General features: G+C 36.6%; 1 protein-coding gene across 6 annotated transcripts in view; it reads right to left on the reverse strand.

Annotated features, from left to right (window-relative positions):
* The window catches only part of COBLL1 (cordon-bleu WH2 repeat protein like 1), an 87,637-nt gene that overhangs the window by 22,029 nt on the left and 45,675 nt on the right, over positions 1-19,933 (reverse strand). For 3 of the 6 annotated variants that reach the window (XM_042784095.1, XM_033007866.2, XM_033007867.2), the window contains exons 2-7: positions 15,308-15,487; positions 8,384-8,585; positions 7,230-7,458; positions 5,563-5,601; positions 4,584-4,678; positions 4,218-4,457 (exon numbers count right to left, since the gene is read on the reverse strand). In XM_042784095.1, coding sequence (XP_042640029.1) covers positions 4,218-4,457; positions 4,584-4,678; positions 5,563-5,601; positions 7,230-7,458; positions 8,384-8,585; positions 15,308-15,487 — 985 coding nt within the window. Of the gene's footprint in view, positions 1-4,217; positions 4,458-4,583; positions 4,679-5,562; positions 5,602-7,229; positions 7,459-8,383; positions 8,586-12,300; positions 12,420-15,307; positions 15,488-15,596; positions 15,614-16,264; positions 16,321-19,933 lie in introns of those variants that run through there. The other 3 variants (XM_033007868.2, XM_033007869.2, XM_033007870.2) reach the window with 3 other exon arrangements.

Below are 19,933 nucleotides of genomic sequence, written 5' to 3' on the forward strand. Positions count from 1 at the left end.
TCTCCCCTAAAAATAGGAACATATCTCCAAAAAGTAATTCTATAATCACTCTGAAATTGAGGCAGAAAAAATTCCAATCCTCGTACCATAATGTAACTGCTCATATAAAAAGAAAGCAGTTTCCTTTTTAAGGGAAATGAAGTGGAGATGCTGTAGGAGGTAGACATTAAAATTCTTTTTCATACCGTTAAGAAACTGGACGACAATACATTGCAAATTTGAAGACAGACAACAGTGAGAACTCTGTTCCCTTAAAGTTGGCTCATTTCACTGTTGTCTGATGCTATTACTTTGGCATGTTTCTATCAAAACCAAGCAAACAGTTTATCCAGGCAAAACTGACATTTCACTTTGTCTTCCTTGTGGATGTTACAAAAGAGATTTGTCCATAATAAGGCACATGCAGAAGGTCATCCTGGTCCATAGAAGAAATAAAGTACGTATCCAGTCTGCCAAACAAACTGAAGGGCAGGCTTCAGAACTTAGGCATTCTTAAAGAAAATGATTTGCAAGGAAATGCTTTTTGTAAGGCAAAATCAGATAAAAAGTAACCCTTAAGAAAAAAAAAGTCTATCCTAAATTTTGTCAATTAACTTAATGGGACACTGCAATAACAGTGAAACTCCCAGATATACTAAACAGCCCAGCAAAAACACTGATCAGCCTAGTGAGCAACCCACAAAAGACTTTAAATCCTACTAGTCCGATGCACATTTTCAGCAGTGGGGAATATGAGAGACCGAATTCTTATACTGTTTACAATGAAGTAATTGTGGTTGAATGTGACCATTGTACTTGCCTCAGTACAGAGAACTGACTTGGATTAAATGAGTATAAGTTGGTCACTTTAGGCTGAGGAAACATTAATGCACATGATATAGATGAAAAAATGCTGTGAAACCATCAAAACTGACTTTGTTTTACAACGCTTATAAGTTTAATTTCAAATTCCATATTTAGGATGTGAATACTTGGAATACAGACTGATTCTTACTATGTATTTAAATAGTGCCCAGTTTAATTTATGAAGTTGCAAATCCTGTAAATGACATTTTTATTTAAAGAACGTTATTTTTACGTTGTTCCTTGCCTAACACCTTATGTTTTTAAGGGAACTGTCCCTTATTTTACAGTTAAGTGAAACCAGAAGTCTCAATAGCTAGAGATACCTGTTTGTTTATTTTAGAGACTTCAGTGGAAGCTCTGAGAAACAAGCTCCCAAATCTTCCTCTTGCCAGCATTACTCAAGCAGTGCTTGATCCCACAGCAAAAACAAGTATGTGTTGGTTTCTGGTAGTGATGGAGCCCTGCTATTTTTTTTTCTGTTCTTCTAAATATGTGCATACAGTTTTGAAAAATCAAGAGTCTGATTCAATCATGGGAATACAAGAGTCTAAGTCAGAAGGGACCTTTGGAGATCATTTGGTCCAACCTTCTGCTGAACACAAGGTTATTGCATGAGCCTGTCACAGCACATCTTGAATATTTCCTGTGAGGGAGTGTCTAACACTTGTCTTGAGCGACATATTCCAATGTCCAGTTGTTCTCACAGTGATGTTTTTTTTTCTTGTATCTGAATAGAATTTCCTGTGAAGCAATTAGTGCCCATTGGTCCTCATCCCGTCACCATGCATCCTTGTGAAGAATATTCCACTACTTTCCCTGTAACACCCTCTAGGTATCAGAAGAAAGCTATTAGATCCCATCTGATCCTTCTTTTAGACAGAAAATTTACATTCTTCAACCTTAACAATCATGGTAACCTTCCACTGGGCTCTTGCCTGTTTTTAATCTCTACCTTGAACTGCAGGAACCAAGTCTGGACACAGTAGTACAGGTGTAGCCTAAAAACTATTGAATACACTGGATTCAAGGTAGATCACATAGCCAGACCCCAGCCTGTACTGGTGTGCTTGGGATTACTCCATTCCAGATAAAGAATTTCACATGCCTTTTTTTTTAAACCTCATGCAGTTCCAGCCTGTCACTGTCTTCCAAATAGTGGCTCTTCCAGTGTACCTGCCTCTCCACCCAATTTGGTATCAACTTCAAGTTTGATGAGGGTGCATTAAATTCCATCATCTAGGTTGTTTATAAAGATATTCAACAGTATTGGCCACATTACCAACTCCTCAGGAACTCCACCTGACAACCAGTCTGACTTTGAGCCATTAACCACCACCATTTGAGCTGTCCATCCAGTTTCTGTCCTATCTTGTGGTTCATCTGTCTAGTCCATATCTTATTTTACCAACAAAAAATGTGGTAGAATGTGACAAACACCTTGCTAAAATAAAGGTAGATGACTTCATCCCTGGACTTCTGCTTGCCACTAACTTAACAGAAGCTTTTCTTGCTACTGTTGACATCTCCTGCCACTTCGAACTTCAGGCTTGCCTTTGCATTCTTAGCTGCATCTCTGCATGTCCAAGATGTATCTCTCTATTTCTTTTGGGGAATTGCTCTGTTCCCTTTCCATCTCTCACATGCTTATTTTTGCACGAGCTCTCTCAGTAGCACGTTTAAATGAGAATGTTTATTTTTATGCCTACTGCTTCTCCCACTTAGGGGAACGGACCACTCTTGTGCTGCAGGAAGGCTGTCTCTGAAAATATCTCAGCATTCTTCCAAGGAGCAGCTTCATCCTCCAAGGAAGTCTCTCATAGGATCCCTCCTAAGAGTTCCCTGATCAAGTTGAGCAATATGTACTATGCAGTCCAAATTCATTCATTAGATGATTTTTACTGGAAAGTAGATACTAAAAAGACAAAATATTTTACATGAATTAATAAAATTCAAAGCGCAGAGCAAATATTTTTCCTCATTTAAATCTCTAGCTCTATATTATCTGATAAATGACTGCGCAATCAAATCAGAATGAAACAGAAGTAATATTACAAGACATGTGCCAAAGACTTCTAAGTTTTAAGAGAGCTGTACAAAGTAGTACAAAATAGAAAATGCACACAAAAATATAACTTAATCTGGACTTATGTCCTTTCTTTGTGAGTTATTCAAATTCTGTCAAGTCACTTTACATGAATAAGAAATGTCAGTACAAAATAATAAATCTAAGCGATTTTGTTGAGTGACAGATCCTAGTGCAGCAGCCATATATTACTGTTAGATATAATAGGATATTAATCATTTAAAGCATGCTGACATTAATAAAGTATTTTCAAAAATTTTAATTCAATTAAAAGACAAACATGATGAGGGAAAAAAAAATTGTGAATCTCCCCCCACCCCCAACGTTCCTTTTATTAAAATACATAAAAAAACCTTTGTCATCTTAGAATGATAAAGCTTTTCAGCAGGACACAATACACAAACTCAGAACTTCTGTTAAACAGTGCTCTCTTGTGGTTCTGTGCATCAATGAAAGGCTAAATCATCGCAGAAAGATAAAAGAAGTCACAGTTTGAAATCTCTTGACTGAGTCAAACACAAAATTAATTTTTCAGACTTGTAGTTCATTTAGTTCTGCATTTTATTTTTCTAGCATGCCAATAACCTCATTTATTAAAGACTAACTTTAGATACTACATTCAAAGCAAAGTATGAAATTTTTAAAAATTATAATGACAATTCTACCCTTGATCTTTAATTGGAATTCATAATTGACAATACATGCAATACTAGGATAATACATCAATTCTCCCCAAATTCTGTAGGCAAAATTTCTGCATTGCATGGGATATATAGGTTACTTAAATATGTATCCCACATCTCATAGCTTCAATTAAATATATCCTATTTGATTAAAATAAAAATCTTCATTTAACTTGCTGGGAGCATAAGAATGTTAAGGCTACTCCCCATGGTTTCCACCTTTTTTCAGTAATGTAATGTAAAGAACATTAAAATTGACTCGAAATATAAAAACACTGATTACTAGATATGGTCAAGGGAGACAATGCTCTCACATTTAAATACATAAACTACTAATCCAAAAGAACAAAAAGTTGCTCACAATACTAACTTATACAAGAAGTTGGTTTTACCTTTTCGAAATACAGCAGCTACTTTGGAGACACGATATAAAGTTTAAAAGGAACACAACTTTGAAAATAACTACAGAAATTGAAACTAAAAGTTTTAAAAGCAAGTACTGCAGTTTTATTTCCCATTTATTTCAAGTCTCAGCAGATAATAACAGGGTTATCAGGATTATTGTGTATAAACTTCTCAGGAGAAGTGAGGCAAATGTAACTAACCTGTTCATTCCTATCAAGGCTGTTAGATTTCACAGTATCAGATGCTGGTCTGACTTGGGCTTGTGCAAGTTCCTGGGGAGCACTCTGAGAATTTGGCATAGGTGGTAAAGGAGCTCTCCGTTTCTTCGGCATTTCAGATGGCAGAGTATTTGAATCATACTGCTTGCCAACAGTGTTAGATCTCGTGATAAATGTTGGCCTTGGCTTGCTCATCAATGGAGTTGCTGGGGCACTGGCAGCCTTGGGGTGTAGGGGAGAAGGAAAAAAATCCAGGTTACTTACACCTTCTGGAAAACAATTAACAGTATTGATTGCTCAACATGAATATGTTTCTAAAAGTTTTACTTATACAAAGTTGTATCTTACTTGTTCTCTCTTCTTCTTGCTTCGTTGAAAAAAGCTGAAAAATCCTTTGTTTTCTTTCTCCTTCAGAACATCTAAGTTTTCAGATTGGTAGGAGTCTAAAATAGAAAACAATAGTTCTAGATGTTATTTATTGCCCAGATTATTTTTCCCGTATTCTTACTATTTCACTGCCTGTCATAAGCCGCCTGGAAGGATATGCAAAACACACTGTAAATCACCTGTAGCAATAGTTTTTCTAAACACTGCAGAATAAACAGGTTTCCTACCATCTGTGTTCTTCCTCTTTCTCAGAACTCAGATTAGACGAGTTTCAGCTGCTATTAATACCCCTCACACTTAATCCAGCCCATCCCACTTGTCATATATTTTGGTTCCTATCACAGTGGCTGTAAAAGGGAAAAAGAACATCAGCTTCTCCAGCTCTTAATTCCTACCAGTTTAAATTCACGGCAAAGTGTGAAGTGGGACAAGTCAGGCAAAGCCTGCAGATAATGTGACTATGGAGAAGGATCCCTGAAACACCTGACAGGTGCTGCACACGTCACTGCATGGCAGTCATTGCAGTCAAGTCCATTCTGGTGTCTCGCAGAATTTATCCTCCTAACATTGTCTTATTCATTCAGACAATTTGCAAATCTAAAGGTTTTCTCTTTTTAATTCCTACTAGATTTACCTTTCTTAAAGAAATCCCACTGAATGCAAATGCAATGAGCAACAGAAATCAGCAAGGCCACTATGGGGTCTTGGTACAAGTATCAGTATAAACATGGCTGTAAATTTAGTCAATCTACCTAGGGTAAAACTATAGAGATATACTTTATAGCTAGGTATATCCACTTCTGTATTATCTTTTTAAATATGCATTTATGATATGACGGAGACAATTATTCATGTCGCAGTTAAGCAGATGTTATAATAGGAGCGGATGGTAAAGTCACATAAGTGCTACAGTTTCACCGCCTATTTCAGTAAATCGTACCTTGCAAAGACGGTAAATTTAAATCAACTGGTGATGTGGCTACAGAAAGACAAAAAGAAAGACAGAAAATGTGAATCTGAATCAAGGATGAAGTCATAAGTTACAACCACAGAAAGCCAAGCTGAATGTTCAACATTAGGAAAAAGTAACTGGGTACTTTCCTGAAGTAAAAGGATGAGTATCTTTACTATCTAATGCTATAAGCCTTTTAAGAACTTAAGCCTGAAGACATGAAACATAGACTGGAATCCTGTAAATAAGGAGAAAGGTTCCACTTATATTTCTGAAGGAAAGAGGAAAATCAGTATATAGTTCACTCTGTAAATTTTGGATTGTCAGGGCGTCTAAACTTGGAAAACAAAGGGAATGTAAAATTAAAATATAATCTGAATAAAATAAATTTTGAATTTAAATTCTATTAAGTAAAAGGTACACTTCACCATTTACTTTCATAAAGAAAGCTGAAAATTCAGAGCTGTGAAGCTGTCAGCAAAATTGAAATGCTGAACTACTTTGTATCAAGAGGCACTGCCGTGTGGAATGCATACATGCCCTCGTATTCTCTCTTAAGGATTTTTGGCTGTTGAATCAAATGAAGCACACGTCACACTGTGCAAAAGCCAGACAACAAACAAGACAGTGCACTATGGGCACATGTAGTCCAGGTATTGGTTTCTGGTGGGGAAGAGAAAGGTATTTCATTTTTGTTTCTCCATGGGAAGAGAATGTATTTTCTAAATCTGTCATTCGCTTGTTCAAGATAACTGGCCTTTGGAAAATAACTGAGAGAACTCTTGGAACTGTAACCATCAAACGATAAGGTTTCTGTACTTAAGTTGAAGAGGGGAAAAGACACAACGGAAAAAAAAAAGAAAAGAAAAAAAACACACAACAAAAACCCTCAAGTATTTGAGTAGAAAGAAAAACAAGCAAATAGAACGGTGGTCAAGAACAGGAGTGAGCCAATATTACTACACTGCATATTGAGCTAAAATTTCCTGTGAGCAATGTCTGAAACAGAACAAATCACACTGTATGGTATTTTCAATCACAATACAATAAACCCTTCCTGAAAAAGACAGGTTTACAGATAAAGTTAAATCCAGGCACAGGAATGTCTGTACACAAGGAAGTTAGTTCACTGTTCCCCTGTTTTACCACAATTAAAAAGACAATTACTATTCTTTCACAATCTATAAAATCAGCTAACAGCACTCAGAAACATAAATACCAGCAGAATATTATAACACTTTTAAAATTTTAAATAATTTTTAAGTAAAACTAAATTTCTCTAATGTTTCTGTTCTTTTCAGTTCATCATTATACTATGTCTTTTCTATGAGCTAAGGGAAATACAGTGGTGGTCTTTTTGGAAAAAGGGTGGGGGAAGAAAAGGAAGGGGTTACTTTTAAGTGATGGTTTGTACTTAACCACCTTTGCTGGTACCTAACATTTCATCAGAATATAAAACCCTTATATAGCACTTCTCAAACACAAGTACAGGTAAACTTGTCCCAGTTTCAATTTTGTGGAAGGCTAATGAAATATATACAAAATTGCTAGAAATTAATTTCTTCATAAGTAAAAAAACCCAACAAAACATATACATTATTGAAATACTAAGTAATTATCTTTTCTAATAACTCTTGTAAATTGCAGTTACTTACCTTGACTGATATCCATGGCATACAATTCTCTTAATCCAAGGTCATTAAGAGATTTTGTCACATCAAGGGGTTCTTGAGACTGGTAATTCTTTAACAGTAGAGCGTGTGAAGGATCAAACTCACATTTACTACAAATAATTGGTATGTGTTCTTGAAGGGGTGAATGTGGACTAACTCTTACTACCGTCTTCTGTGTCTTCTTGTAGTTTATCACTACCCTTACTGTTTGCTGAAGAGAAGAAAATTCCAATAAATACCAGTACAAATTCCAAAATAACTGGCATTTTTATAACAGCTTTACAGTAATCACAGGAATTCCACTTATGGCCAACTTCACCAATGTTATAAATTCAGAAACATTACAAGAGAAACTAAGAACAATTTTGCTATTCCCTTCTATACAAGAAAAAGACACACGAAACACTCCGCTCCACCTTTAGCATCTGTCATTTGCCTGTGAGGCAGGGTACATGTCTGGAGTGGGATGCCCTGCTAGGTTAGACTTGGTAGCTGTAGAATTCAGCCAATGAGAGTGTGTGTGTGTGTGTGTGTACATGGCAAAGGTAAATGGGCAGCATAAGAGCTCCCCTGGCCCTGTGGTAAATGCTTTAGGTAAACTAAAAACCAGTATCTTTATTTACAGCAGACGGACAAAGGAAGAAGGGAAGATTTAGGCAACACCTGGAAGTTGCTTTAATACTTCTAAAAGCTCCTGCCTTCTTAAGGGTATATAAAAAAAGCCTAGTAACAGCAAAAAAGTACAGTATGTATTAAAGGAAAATGAACATACAATCAGAAGGGCATATATATCACAGAATGGCAGATGGTACAAGTTGTTGATTTTCAGTTTGTAGAAGGCTGTATTCAGCCACACTTTATCTGCAGAATTTGTCAAAAGGACAGTAAAGCGTGGGATTTCAAATAATATTGTAATGTTTCCTTCTTTCGGCAGCAAAGATGTTTGCTGCAACAAATTGAGATATATTTTACCTAAGAGGAGGTTATCAAGAACATGGAGTCAAGCATTTCATAAGGGTACGTGGTGACAGGATATGACAAAACAGGAAAAGCTGAAACAGGCTGAGCTATCAGCTCGACTTGTTGAATACAATAGTGATTCTAATTTCTCAATACACTTTAAGTTTAGTTTTCACCTCTGGTATAACTGGAGCAGGTTTCTTCTTATCCATTTGCTTTGGCTTTACAATCACCTTTTCCACTTCAAGCATTCCCACTGGTGTGTTGGGTTTGAATTTAATCTGGCTATTTTCTGCTGATACCAACTCTATAGTATAACTTGATGGATTTAAATGATACTGTGCACAGAGAAAGATCAGCAAGTCCATCATGGGCTTCCTGTAAAAAATAAATGGAACTGTCACAACAGATGACAATTAAGCAGGCTATAACAAAATGTGCCACTAAACATTTAACCCAAGTCATCCTTTCCATACCATGACTAAATAATTACCACCAGGCAACAACTTTAAATATCTGCAACATCAAAAAAAAAGCCAAGCCCAAAAAAAACTAAAAAGAAAAGAGAACCAGCTTGCACAAAAGTATGTCAAATGCTTGGGCAAAAGGGGAAATTTTTGCTTGTGTGAAGTGATGCTTTTCCTGAGGTCAGCAGGGAAATGTGGATTAGCTGCCTCGTTTGAAATTTAATGGGAACTGTAACAGTGGTGATCAATGCCCTGCTATTCATTAGGAACAATTTCCTTCCAAAGCTTGAAATTTTTATATCCATTCTGAGGTTACAAGGAACTTTATTTTCAGAAATTCTGAGCATGAGCCATTTGGAAGAAGCACGAGAAATGAAGTTTGAGGAAGTGACCTTTTAAGGAGGTCTTGCATTAGGGATCCCAAAACGAGAGCCAGGTGTTTAATACAGAGAGAAAGAAGCTAAATGACAATGTATTGAATGCAACTTCTTGAGAAGCTCTGTGTGATACAACAGATGTCCTTTTCACAATGAAGTATGGCAAACCAAATTTCTCATATGTAATCACTAACTGTATGTCCTTGTTCTCTCAGTGCTCAAGGAAGAACATGAAGAACAACGTATTAAGACAGGCTGATCATTCCCAGTTGCTACTGGATTACATTTATTAAAGCTGTACTTTAAACAGAAGTGTCATAGAAGTTTAAATAGACCAAAGGTAAGGACAGTATCCTAACTTTGCATGTTACAGCAACTGAATAAGGTTATAGTACTTTCAGGTCATTGGAACTGGTCATTCCTCAATAATTTTTAGAGTTGGGTAATCATCTGTAAGGAGCATTTCATTTTGACACTCTCTGCATTTCTTGATTATATCTACAAACAAGTAAATCTATCACCTGATCTGTTTCACAAGGATATTATGAAAATAATTTAAAAGGCTGTGAAGCAATCCAATGCTGTGTTGAAAAAAAAGTGTCTACGAGAAAATTAATATAGGGTTTGGCTGGTATGGCTTTATCAGAAATCTTAAATTCTAGATGTAATCTCGTAACAGATCCAAGTATTCTGGTAGCATAACCAAATGTGGAAATAGATGGCTTCTACAAAGAACCATCAAGTTGAGCAGAATTCTAGATAATATAAAGGTCATGAATACATTTAAGTAGTAAGTTAAAACAGACCTCTCACAGGATATCGTTCTGTAAAAAATACTAATGACCAAATGTTAGAAATTAAAGTGAACACTTTTTTTCCCCCCTTTAATTAACCCTAGACTTCATTCATGTTTTCACTTAGTCTTAAAGAACAAGTGTTCTTTAAGCAAACTGTCTTCTGATTTCTAGAAGCAGGGCTGTACTCTGGTGCACATGCTGCATTTCCAGGAAACAGAAACAGTTTGAAAGCTGACAGATATAGTTACTGCAGACCCGTTGTTTTCCTCCCCTCCCCCACACCAGAGGAAAGTTTCTGCCTGTGTAAGTGGCAGAAGAATACTTGCCTTAGGAGACAAAGGCAGGAGGAAAAATAAAACCAGAAAAACAAAGAAATCATGCTCCACAGTGTCAAAAAGCATCTATCAGATGGTCTGAAGAGGTATAGAAGAATGTAATATACTCCTGGGCCTTCATCTAGATGATATGTATCAGCCTGAGGAATGCAATGATGCACTGGGCACTGCAGCACTGCAGCAAAATAACTGTTCCTCTCTTTTCACATAGCTAAACTAGAGTTTATTTCAAGCCTCTCACATATATCACAACCTGCTCTGATCAGAAGAAAGAAGGAACTACTTTATTTCTTGTACTTCTAAACTATAACAGAACAAATAATAAGTGAGCTGAAAATGCAAAATATATTATTCCCCCATTTCACTGGGGGCAGGGCAAGGGAAAGCCAGAGGAGATTGCAGACACTACTTCTGTAATGACCCTTCTGGTTATCAGTCTACCCAATAAGTTACCCATTACTTTTTTTCTGGTGCATTTTTATACACTGACTAGCTTCATAAGCTGCCCTTCCTTTAGCCTTCAGTTATCGGAGCAGGGTAAGAACAGTGAAGATGACCAGGACAAGAATTCACAAGCAAAGATCACAGAAAGCCATCCTATGGAAATGCATCTCAATGACAGAGGCAAGCCCTCATGTTAACCAGTATCACAAGAATTGACAGAATGGTAAGTGCTCACAAACAACAGACAGGTACATGCAAATTAGTACACAAAAACAGATTCAGTGCAGATTTGCTTTCCATTGGTACTTCTGGAAATGATCTGCTTGACTGGAGGATGCTCTACTTTAAGCCCTTCTACTCTACTGAAGGCCAAGGCACCTTCAACAACTGTTTTAGAAAGATATTCCTACAGTGATAGAAAAAGTAATATTTTTTTGTAATCACATCCTCCAAAACTTGTAAAACTATTTTTTTGCTAAAGCCTTCCAGGATTGCAGGTAGAGGAATACATACATCACAGTAAATTTAACAGCTTCCATAATTAATATTTAGTAAATGTCCAAGAATTAGCCATCAGCTGTCTCAGAGTACATGATCTGCTTGTCCTCCTTTATCTAATTTCAGTAAAATCTTCTTTTACAACTTCTTTAACTTCATTACATTAGTTTTCCAGAAATCTCTGATCATAAATTTATTTACATATCCCTATACCCCTTAGTCTCTCATGCATTTTCCTCTGGTTATTCCTACCTGACTAAATAACAACAAAAAGCGTCTAATAGCAACCTCTCATTACATCACATAAGTGGTAGTTAAACGATGAACCTCCACCTAGAAGGTATTAAACCATGTTATGTTTGTAACAAACAGAGAAAGGTGTCACTTCAAATACTGGATCAAGTATTTAAAGGAGAAAAAAAAAAAATCTGCACTCCTCTCTGAAAATGAGGGCTAGAAACTTGTTACTTTAAAAAAAAAAGTTGAGATTCTTACACAATCAAACTTTAGGAACAAGGTCTTCCCGTCATGAGACTCACAGTAAGCACCACCGAACAAACAAAACTCTGTCACTAAGCTCCAGAAGTATTCCTAGGTAGGGACGGAATTTAAAAAAAAAAAAAACAAAAAAACAACAAAACACGGAAATAAACCTACACAGTTTGGCTTTCTATAGATCTCTGATTACTTAAGCATATGGTTTCATGGCCTTCGTTGCAAAAATATTTACTAATCCTATTCTCTAAAGAGAAAAAGACATTTGTTTCCATGCAGAACAACAAAAAAACACCAAAACCCTCAGAATTTGGTACTAACAAATGTAAGTATAATAGGTTTTGAAAAGTAGGGCAACATCACAAAGCTTGTTATTCACTAGCTAGCTATACAGAGTAAACCAACAATTTATTAAGAATACCTTAATGACTGAAAACACTCAAGAATGGATCAAATGAAAACTCACAAAGGACTCTAAGAAAACAAATTCAGCAAAGCGAAGGTCTCTCTGAAAGGCATCTGAAACTGAAGCCCTAAACATGCTACCCTGCAAAACTATTTGTTTGATACATCATTTCCAAAGAAAATGCATGTCATTATCATAGTGGCCCTTGAAATCTCTAAGTTAATTTACCGATGCATATAACTGAAACCAATTATTAAATTTCGAGAAAACTTACTCAAATTCTGCATTTCTTCTTTGTGGGAAAACAAAAAACTAACTTAAAATTATCAGGCTGCTAAATAAAATAGTTCTTTTCTTTGGCTGCAGAACATTCTTCAGTCCTATGATGTACTTAGAACCAATGGAGAAGATTCAGAAACTTCACTCTGAAAAGCATTAAAAAAAAGGGAAGAAAAGAAGATTCACTCATTCCCTTTCTCTGAACAGTGTCCCTTTACTTCTTACCACTCATTGCTCTTACCAGGTTTTTGGGGGTTTATGTTTGTTTTTAAATAACTGCTGGCCTGGACCCACCTGCAGGAATCCTTGTGTTAGGACAGTGCGAATTCCACTGTCACATTCTGAACAAATAAACTGAATCACTATTACCAACTACTACAAAATACAAATTAGTGCCTAGGCTTAAATAAGAGAATCAACCCATGCTTGAAGTTTCAGAATGAGGAATGAACTACTTCGGTCCTCCTTCCTTTTCTCAGTCTCTCAGGTTTTTGCTGTAGACACCCATAGATCAACTCAAGGATCAAAAATAGTTCTCTCTTGTAATCTTCCCCCATTTTGGATTTCATTCTGATCCTCTTCTGCCTACTTTACTCACTCAGGATATTTATCTATATAGCATCTTGCTTTGTTCTACATAGCTCTTGCCATCCACTTCACCAAAGCAGGGAGCAAACCAACAGAACTTCATCTGAGAACAGTAGAGAAGTTTCTCCTAGTGGACTGCGGCATTTGAACACATGGCTGTACAAACTCACAGCTTTGCTTTTTCTAGTATGAGATTTTAAAAGATATTCTCTCCTCAGGAGCTTTGGAGTTGCTCACCTCTGATTATGAACAGGAAAGAGACAAATTAGCAATTTATCTGTTCATGTCATTTCTAGAGGGAACTTGCCTATTTATCCACAAAACATGACTATCAAGACTGAGCAAAACTAAAAGAAAAGATAGTTTGAAGTATGTTTCACAGTGGACTGCGGGTCATGCACAGTATCTCCATTTTGAGTGAGCCTAGCGGTGCTAATACAGGACTTACTTGCAAAGAGAGCCATTTATGTAAACAATTACATGATGTATCTTGATTGAAAAAAATCCACAGTAACTGTGGGATAATAAAACTGATTGGGAAATGTGTGTGCTTCCTGATAAGCCTGCAAGGCCTGTCCTGAACACTGAGTAATAATACACAATGTAATTTGACTGAGTGAAGATATATGCAACATTCCTTTCTGGCACTTTGTTCTGAACAAAGCAAGGTAGAGGGCACATGGTACTCGTAAGTGTGGAGTGAAAAGAAGAAAGAGAAGTGCCTGACAGTGTACACGTGGAGTCTCACCTCTAAGAAATTTTTAAAAAGAGAGGAAGGCACTGTATTTACCAACAGAAATATTCTTTGCTGCAAACACACTAGCAAGAATACCATAGGGCGCCATAGTAGTCACCATTTATTTCAGGAAATTTCTTCTGAGGAATAACCTGATTTAAGTGATCCTGAAAATGGAATTGGCGCAGGGGGTCGAGGGCAAATCCACAAAAGTTCATCCACTGTAGCTCTAGTGAACAAGCTGATATTTGATGTCTAAGCAACAACCTCATGAACTCTAGCAAATGACAAAGCATGCAAACAGACTTGACTCAGACTTACCTCTCTAAGTAGTGAAGTAGGTGTAACAACACATTTATATGAACCGGTTTAATGAGTGAATAAGTAAATAAATAAATCAGCCTGCTTGCTTTTGGTCACAAAGACACTGGCAATACAGTAAGTTTCTTTATCTCAGCTTAGGAAAGCAACAAACTGGTATCCTAATTGCTCTGATCCATAGAAGGCCTTGCATAGCAGCCTTCTTAACTGACTTGCTATGATAATTCTTATAACATTTTAAGCCTCAGGATTTATGATTTTGACTCACCAGTCAATGAGCAGGTCTTTCTGAACTAAAAGTAACTTGAGAGTTATATACCAAATCTATACTACCAATTAGCAGACTGAAATATTTTTATTTCAAATTAAAACCAGCTTAAGCAAAATACATTTGTTTAAAAAAAAAAAAAAAAGCCAAACCTGTCTCTAGAAACTATTTCTTTGAAGCATTATGGATTTCATCTGAAGTGATGATGCCTTTTTTTAGGACTGTTACTAGTCTATAGGTAGTAGTGCTGTGCGAGTGCCAAACACATGACACTGTACCCAAATAGGATGCCAGAGCTCATCTTTAAGTCTGACAAGGGAAACTTATGCGGGAAAAATTCAGTCACTCATACAAACCAGTATTTTTCTAGAGATTTGCAGTAACGAGAAAGAATAACAGGTATGGCTATGCATCCTGATAGGATAGGTGTCACACAGAATTTCTGAACGTCAAAAAACAGCCTTCCCAAAAGATAGGCAAATGTATAAAGTATATGTTTCCACGCCTACGCAAAAATCATAGTAAAATTATATAACCATTTAGGTTGGAAAAGACCCTCAAGATCATCGAGTCCAACCATAAACCTAACACTGCCAAGTCCACCAATAAACTATGTCCCCAAAAGCCACGTCTACACGTCTTTAAATACCTCCAGGGATGGTGACTCTGCCACTTCCCTGGGCAGCCTGTTCCAACGCTTGACAACCATTTCTGTGAAGAAACTTTTCCTAATATCTGATCTAAACTTCCCTTGGTGCAACTTGAGGCCATCTCCTCTTCTCATTTACTTGGGAGAAGAGACCAACACCCATCTCACTACAACCTCCTTTCTGGTAATTATAGAATGATAAAGTCTGCCCTGAGACTCCTTTTCTCCAGATTAAACAACCCCAATTCCCTCAGCCACTTCTCATAAGACTTGTGCTCTATGGGCCCTTCACCAGCTTCACTGCTCTTTGGACACACTCAATGTTCAGGCTTATACAACTCATGCATTTTACTGAGTGATTAAAACCTGGATGAAGTCTGAAGTAAAGTAGAGCAATAAAAAAAAAAAATTAAACAAAAATGTCATTCTGCGTAACTTACTTGCCGTTAACTGTTGTATACTTGACCACATCTCCTGGCAGGACCACTGGTAGTTCAATATCTTTATCAATTACATTGTCTTTCTGTTCCATGATAAGCTTGTCTGATTCTGTGTCATCAAATGGAGAAACAGCAATAGGTTTTGGTTCAGATGGAGGAGGCGGCGCCTTAGATTTTCTTCTGAAATAAATGAATAAAGATTAAAAGTCAAGTATGTATTTACACATATGATTCCATACTGGCATACTAACAAGTCTCAGAATAGGAATGAAACACACTTGCTACTTACTACTGTTGTAATATTTCTTGACATTTCAGTCACAATACGTTTTCATATTTTCCCCTCACTTATGCTGATTTCCTATTTTCTTGCTATCCTTTCCCATCCTAGCAACAAGCCAGTGTACTCTTAAGTGCACTAAAGTTTCACTTATTTCACTTTTAAAAATAAAAAAAAAAAAAAAAAAAAATCCAAAATGGTATAAAAGGAAAACTCGCTACATCTCAATATATTTCTGTTACAGTAATTCTGAAGGCAGGACTCATGTTCTACAACACAGTCCAGCATCCCCCTTTATTCAAATAACTTTGCACAATAGACTGATATTGTCACAAGGAAAAGACACTATTATTAGCAATTTCACCATCACAAACAAAACCAAAACACTGTGGAGATGCATTATCTCATAAGAACTTTAAAATTTCTTATAAACATTCTTTTAAAAAGCTTGAATGGAGTCACTTTCACAGAAAGTTAAAATACATTTCAAACATAATACACAAAGGTTCCAAAAATACGCCTGCAATTTAGATTCTGGAGCTGTATCAAAGTTTGTTTACTTTAAACATAACCAAAGAAATTAACTTCTATAATTGTTCTACAGAATTAAAACAATGATCTAGCATATAACAGAAACACACATCTTTCTTGGAAAAACAAAGTTTAAAGTCACTCACAAAAAAGAACAAACAAGGTCCAGAGCAGCATTGCAAAAGATGACTGTGTAATGAGACTTCACATGACCCATCTGTGGCTGAAAGTGCTTAGAGTTTTGAACTTCAGAACTCCCTGCTGAATAATTAACTATTCACAGCCTCTCAAAGCTAATCAGGAGTACTCACGGACCTCCAAACACACCGAATGCGGATTCATCATCAAAATTTATACTTCCTCTCTGTTAATGTTTTAAATCAGTTTGCTGCACTCTGCATACAATTCAAAATGTGAGGTGTTAGCTGCAAATTTAACTTTGGTCTCTAGGGCAGCTTGTCTGGGTTGTTTCTGAGTTATGCGAGCATTGCAAAACGTATTAATCAAGATTCTTTTTACTCCTCCCTGACTTGTTTGGAATTTTTCTGCATGATTTTTAGCTTTCATACAACTGCCAAAAAAGAAATTACCAGCCAATACAGAGCATCAATATAACTATTTTAAAAAACCCTAAAACCCTATAAACTCACCCTATGACATACCAAAAAAAAAAAAAATCCAAACCTGAAGTGAAGCAGTACTGCTTTTCCCATTCGTCATTCATTTTTACATCTTGAAGTGACTTCAAACGACTGTTAAGATATACATACCACAACTGAACTCAGAATTTAATCTTTGAAGACTACACACTACAGAAGATTTGTTTCACATGCTAGTGGACTCTATTTTCTATTAAGCAGATGAATGCAATTTTATTGCTGCAACTCTACTAGAGTGCTTAATCACACACAGCAATAAATGCACGGTCCACATCAGTAATATGTGGCTTTATTTATACAGCGTCTAATTTACACTGTAAAGAGCTAGAACTGATAAAATACTCTTGTCAAACCTTGTGTGGAACAGCTAGATAGATGAAGTTCCATGTGTTTATAAAGAGTGCATACACACAGGGTCAGGCAGTCTAACGAGGTCAGCTGAATCTCCACACACAGAGCTATGTACCCGATCCATCTCTAGCACACTTGCATAACCATAAAGATATGGTTAGTTATGCTTACATTTCCTGTCCCACACAAAGGATGAAAAGTCTCCAAGTATACTTTCTCAGAAGTTATGCCAGGCTTTTGGCAACCTCTTATTAAACAATAACAGGGATCCCAATACTTCCATTTTCTTTTTCCAGATGCCATGTCTCTATTTTTGTCATTTTTCACCAATTCTCTCATCTCTCAATCTTAGCCCAATGTATTTACATTTGATCTTACAGCTTTTTTGTTTCTGGTGTTTGTGGCTCTGCCTTGCCACAGGAGAGGCTGCCTGACACACAATGGAAGCCCTGCACTCTCAGCACCCCAGAGCTCGTATTGGGCAGCAAGAACAATTCCAGTTACCATGATTACATCTACAGGTGCAAATCAAAAGCAACAAGTGACAAGACAGTGTAAATAGACTCACAGGGGCAGTTTTAACTTATAAACCCTCCTCTCTTCTTTTGCACAATGGGGCCTCCAGGAAGCTGACGTGATTTCTCTCACAAAGGCATCCTCCACATACAATTTTAATAAAACACAAAAAAGTAAACCCAGCATTATCCAAGTAACTCCAAGTCTACACCATCACTTCGAACACTTATCCATCATCATAAAGAACAAACAAAAGTCCACTTCTCTTTTGCCTCTTCACTTCTACCAGATACTGAGCAAATTAGGAGAGCTGCTAGTTTTTAATGAATTCGCTAGAAAGTGGTTAAGGTAGTTTTTTCTCCTGAAAAGAAGAAAACCTTTGATTTTTACTACAACAAAATACAACCATAACAAAGAAAATAAATTAACAGTCATATGAAAATACCACTTTAGCAGTCAGAAAAAAGGTGTTCAGTAAATGGTCTCACAGCTTTCTTTCATGCTCAGATAGCTCCAGATGTTCTAGTTGCTAAGCAGACCTAACTTTCAAAGTAAACATTAGGAGGAGTTAGTACAACTAAAAACATACTCTATTTTCATGGCTACTACAAAGCTAAAGGAAAGCTGCAGGAAGAATCAAAGTACAACTTACTTAGCTAGGACAGAGAAGGAGTCAGAAGATAAATTTTAATCAAATAAGGCCACAACTCAAAAACTCCAAACTCCTCTGGAAATTCTGATGCAGTTATCCTACACAATTCAGATCCTCACTCCTCCTTTGTCTCCAAAGGTCCCAGCCCCATCAACTGACTGACCTTCCCTACACCAATTAAGACTGCCAGTCTCAACTCACCTGAAGGGATGTGCTCCCCACTGTTTGTCATCAGATAAACAATTCCAGCTACCTATTACATTGTAACAGTTTCCATGTCATCTTCTATTTAATTAATTGAGTAAAACTAAGCAGGAAAAAAACAAACAAACAAACAAACAAAAAAAAAAAAAAAAACCACAACACCTCTTTCTTCTCTGATTCTTCCTAGCCCTGGAAAAGGCAACCAGAGGGACACCCACAATGCTCTCACAGTGTCCCAACAAACACAAGCTGGTGCAGCCTGGGCATAGCTTGTATTTCCCTTGTTACCAGTGCACCTGGAGCCCGCCAGGGCTTGACTTATAGCCAAGTCTTTCAGCTTGCCCTCATTTTGTGAGATTATGTTGTTACCAAGAGAGTTGGTTCCTATCTCTTAGAAATGTAAATTTCTGAAGTCCCATCTGCAATTCCCACCACTCTTTGTGACAGAATACAGTTCCTATAAAGACATTAAAGTATTCTTTCAGCCAAATGCAGATAGAAAACTTCATAATTTTGTTAGGAAAAACAATACATCTTTTCAAATCAAATGCAAGGCCAAAAAGTCAACATTTTATGTGCCTCAGATCCCACTTCTACAGAATAAAGTGTCATTGCTGTATCAAAATATACTTTGGGCTTGCCAACAAAAATAATAGTGTTAGTGATCTGAATGTGTGGAAGCCCAAGCCCTTTTTAAAATAAAGGTCTGGCACCGTAAATAAATAAAGCATCTATTTATTTGATTTTCCAAAAATTCCTGTTAGAAAGTTACAAGCAGTATATTTTTAACTATCAGTAACTATAAAAAGGCACTTTAAAATAATGAGAAATACTTGAACTGACAGTGACCTGGATATTCCAGTTATCACCTGTACTTCCTTTTGATAAGGATCACTTTCTCCATAAAACTGGAGAAAAAAAAAAGAGGAAATCTGTCTGCTAGATTTGTACACAACCAAAGGCTACAGCATTAAAAAAAAACGCACCTCTTCAAATCTTGATATCAAGGAATATTAATGTTTATACCACTTGACTTCCTGTTCTGGACACAATTACATGAGACACTGTACGAAGACAGCTTGATAGTCCTCTCAATGACATTATTTTGGATCTAACCACCAACATCAGAAGCATCTCTCAAGTTTTCTACACCAATCACCTAGGACAGGAAAGGTCATAAGGGACCTCACCTGCAAGTCAGTCATCCCTCAGGTACTGAAAAAGTTCATTAAATAAAAACCCTCTCTTGCAAAACAGATAGACTTAAGTTTGTTAATTTGACTTATGGCACCATGATGAACACTGATTTATAAAAAAAGTAACTAAATATTTTTTTATATCAAACTTATAAAATTACATATGCCAAAAATACAAGCAGCACTTCATTTTATTTTCCCTCACAGGCAGAAAAGGATGTAGCTCTACTAAGATCA

This window comes from Tyto alba, unplaced genomic scaffold (assembly GCF_018691265.1).
Source record: "Tyto alba isolate M040663 unplaced genomic scaffold, T.alba_DEE_v4.0 Super-Scaffold_7, whole genome shotgun sequence".
Lineage (NCBI taxonomy): Eukaryota > Metazoa > Chordata > Aves > Strigiformes > Tytonidae > Tyto > Tyto alba.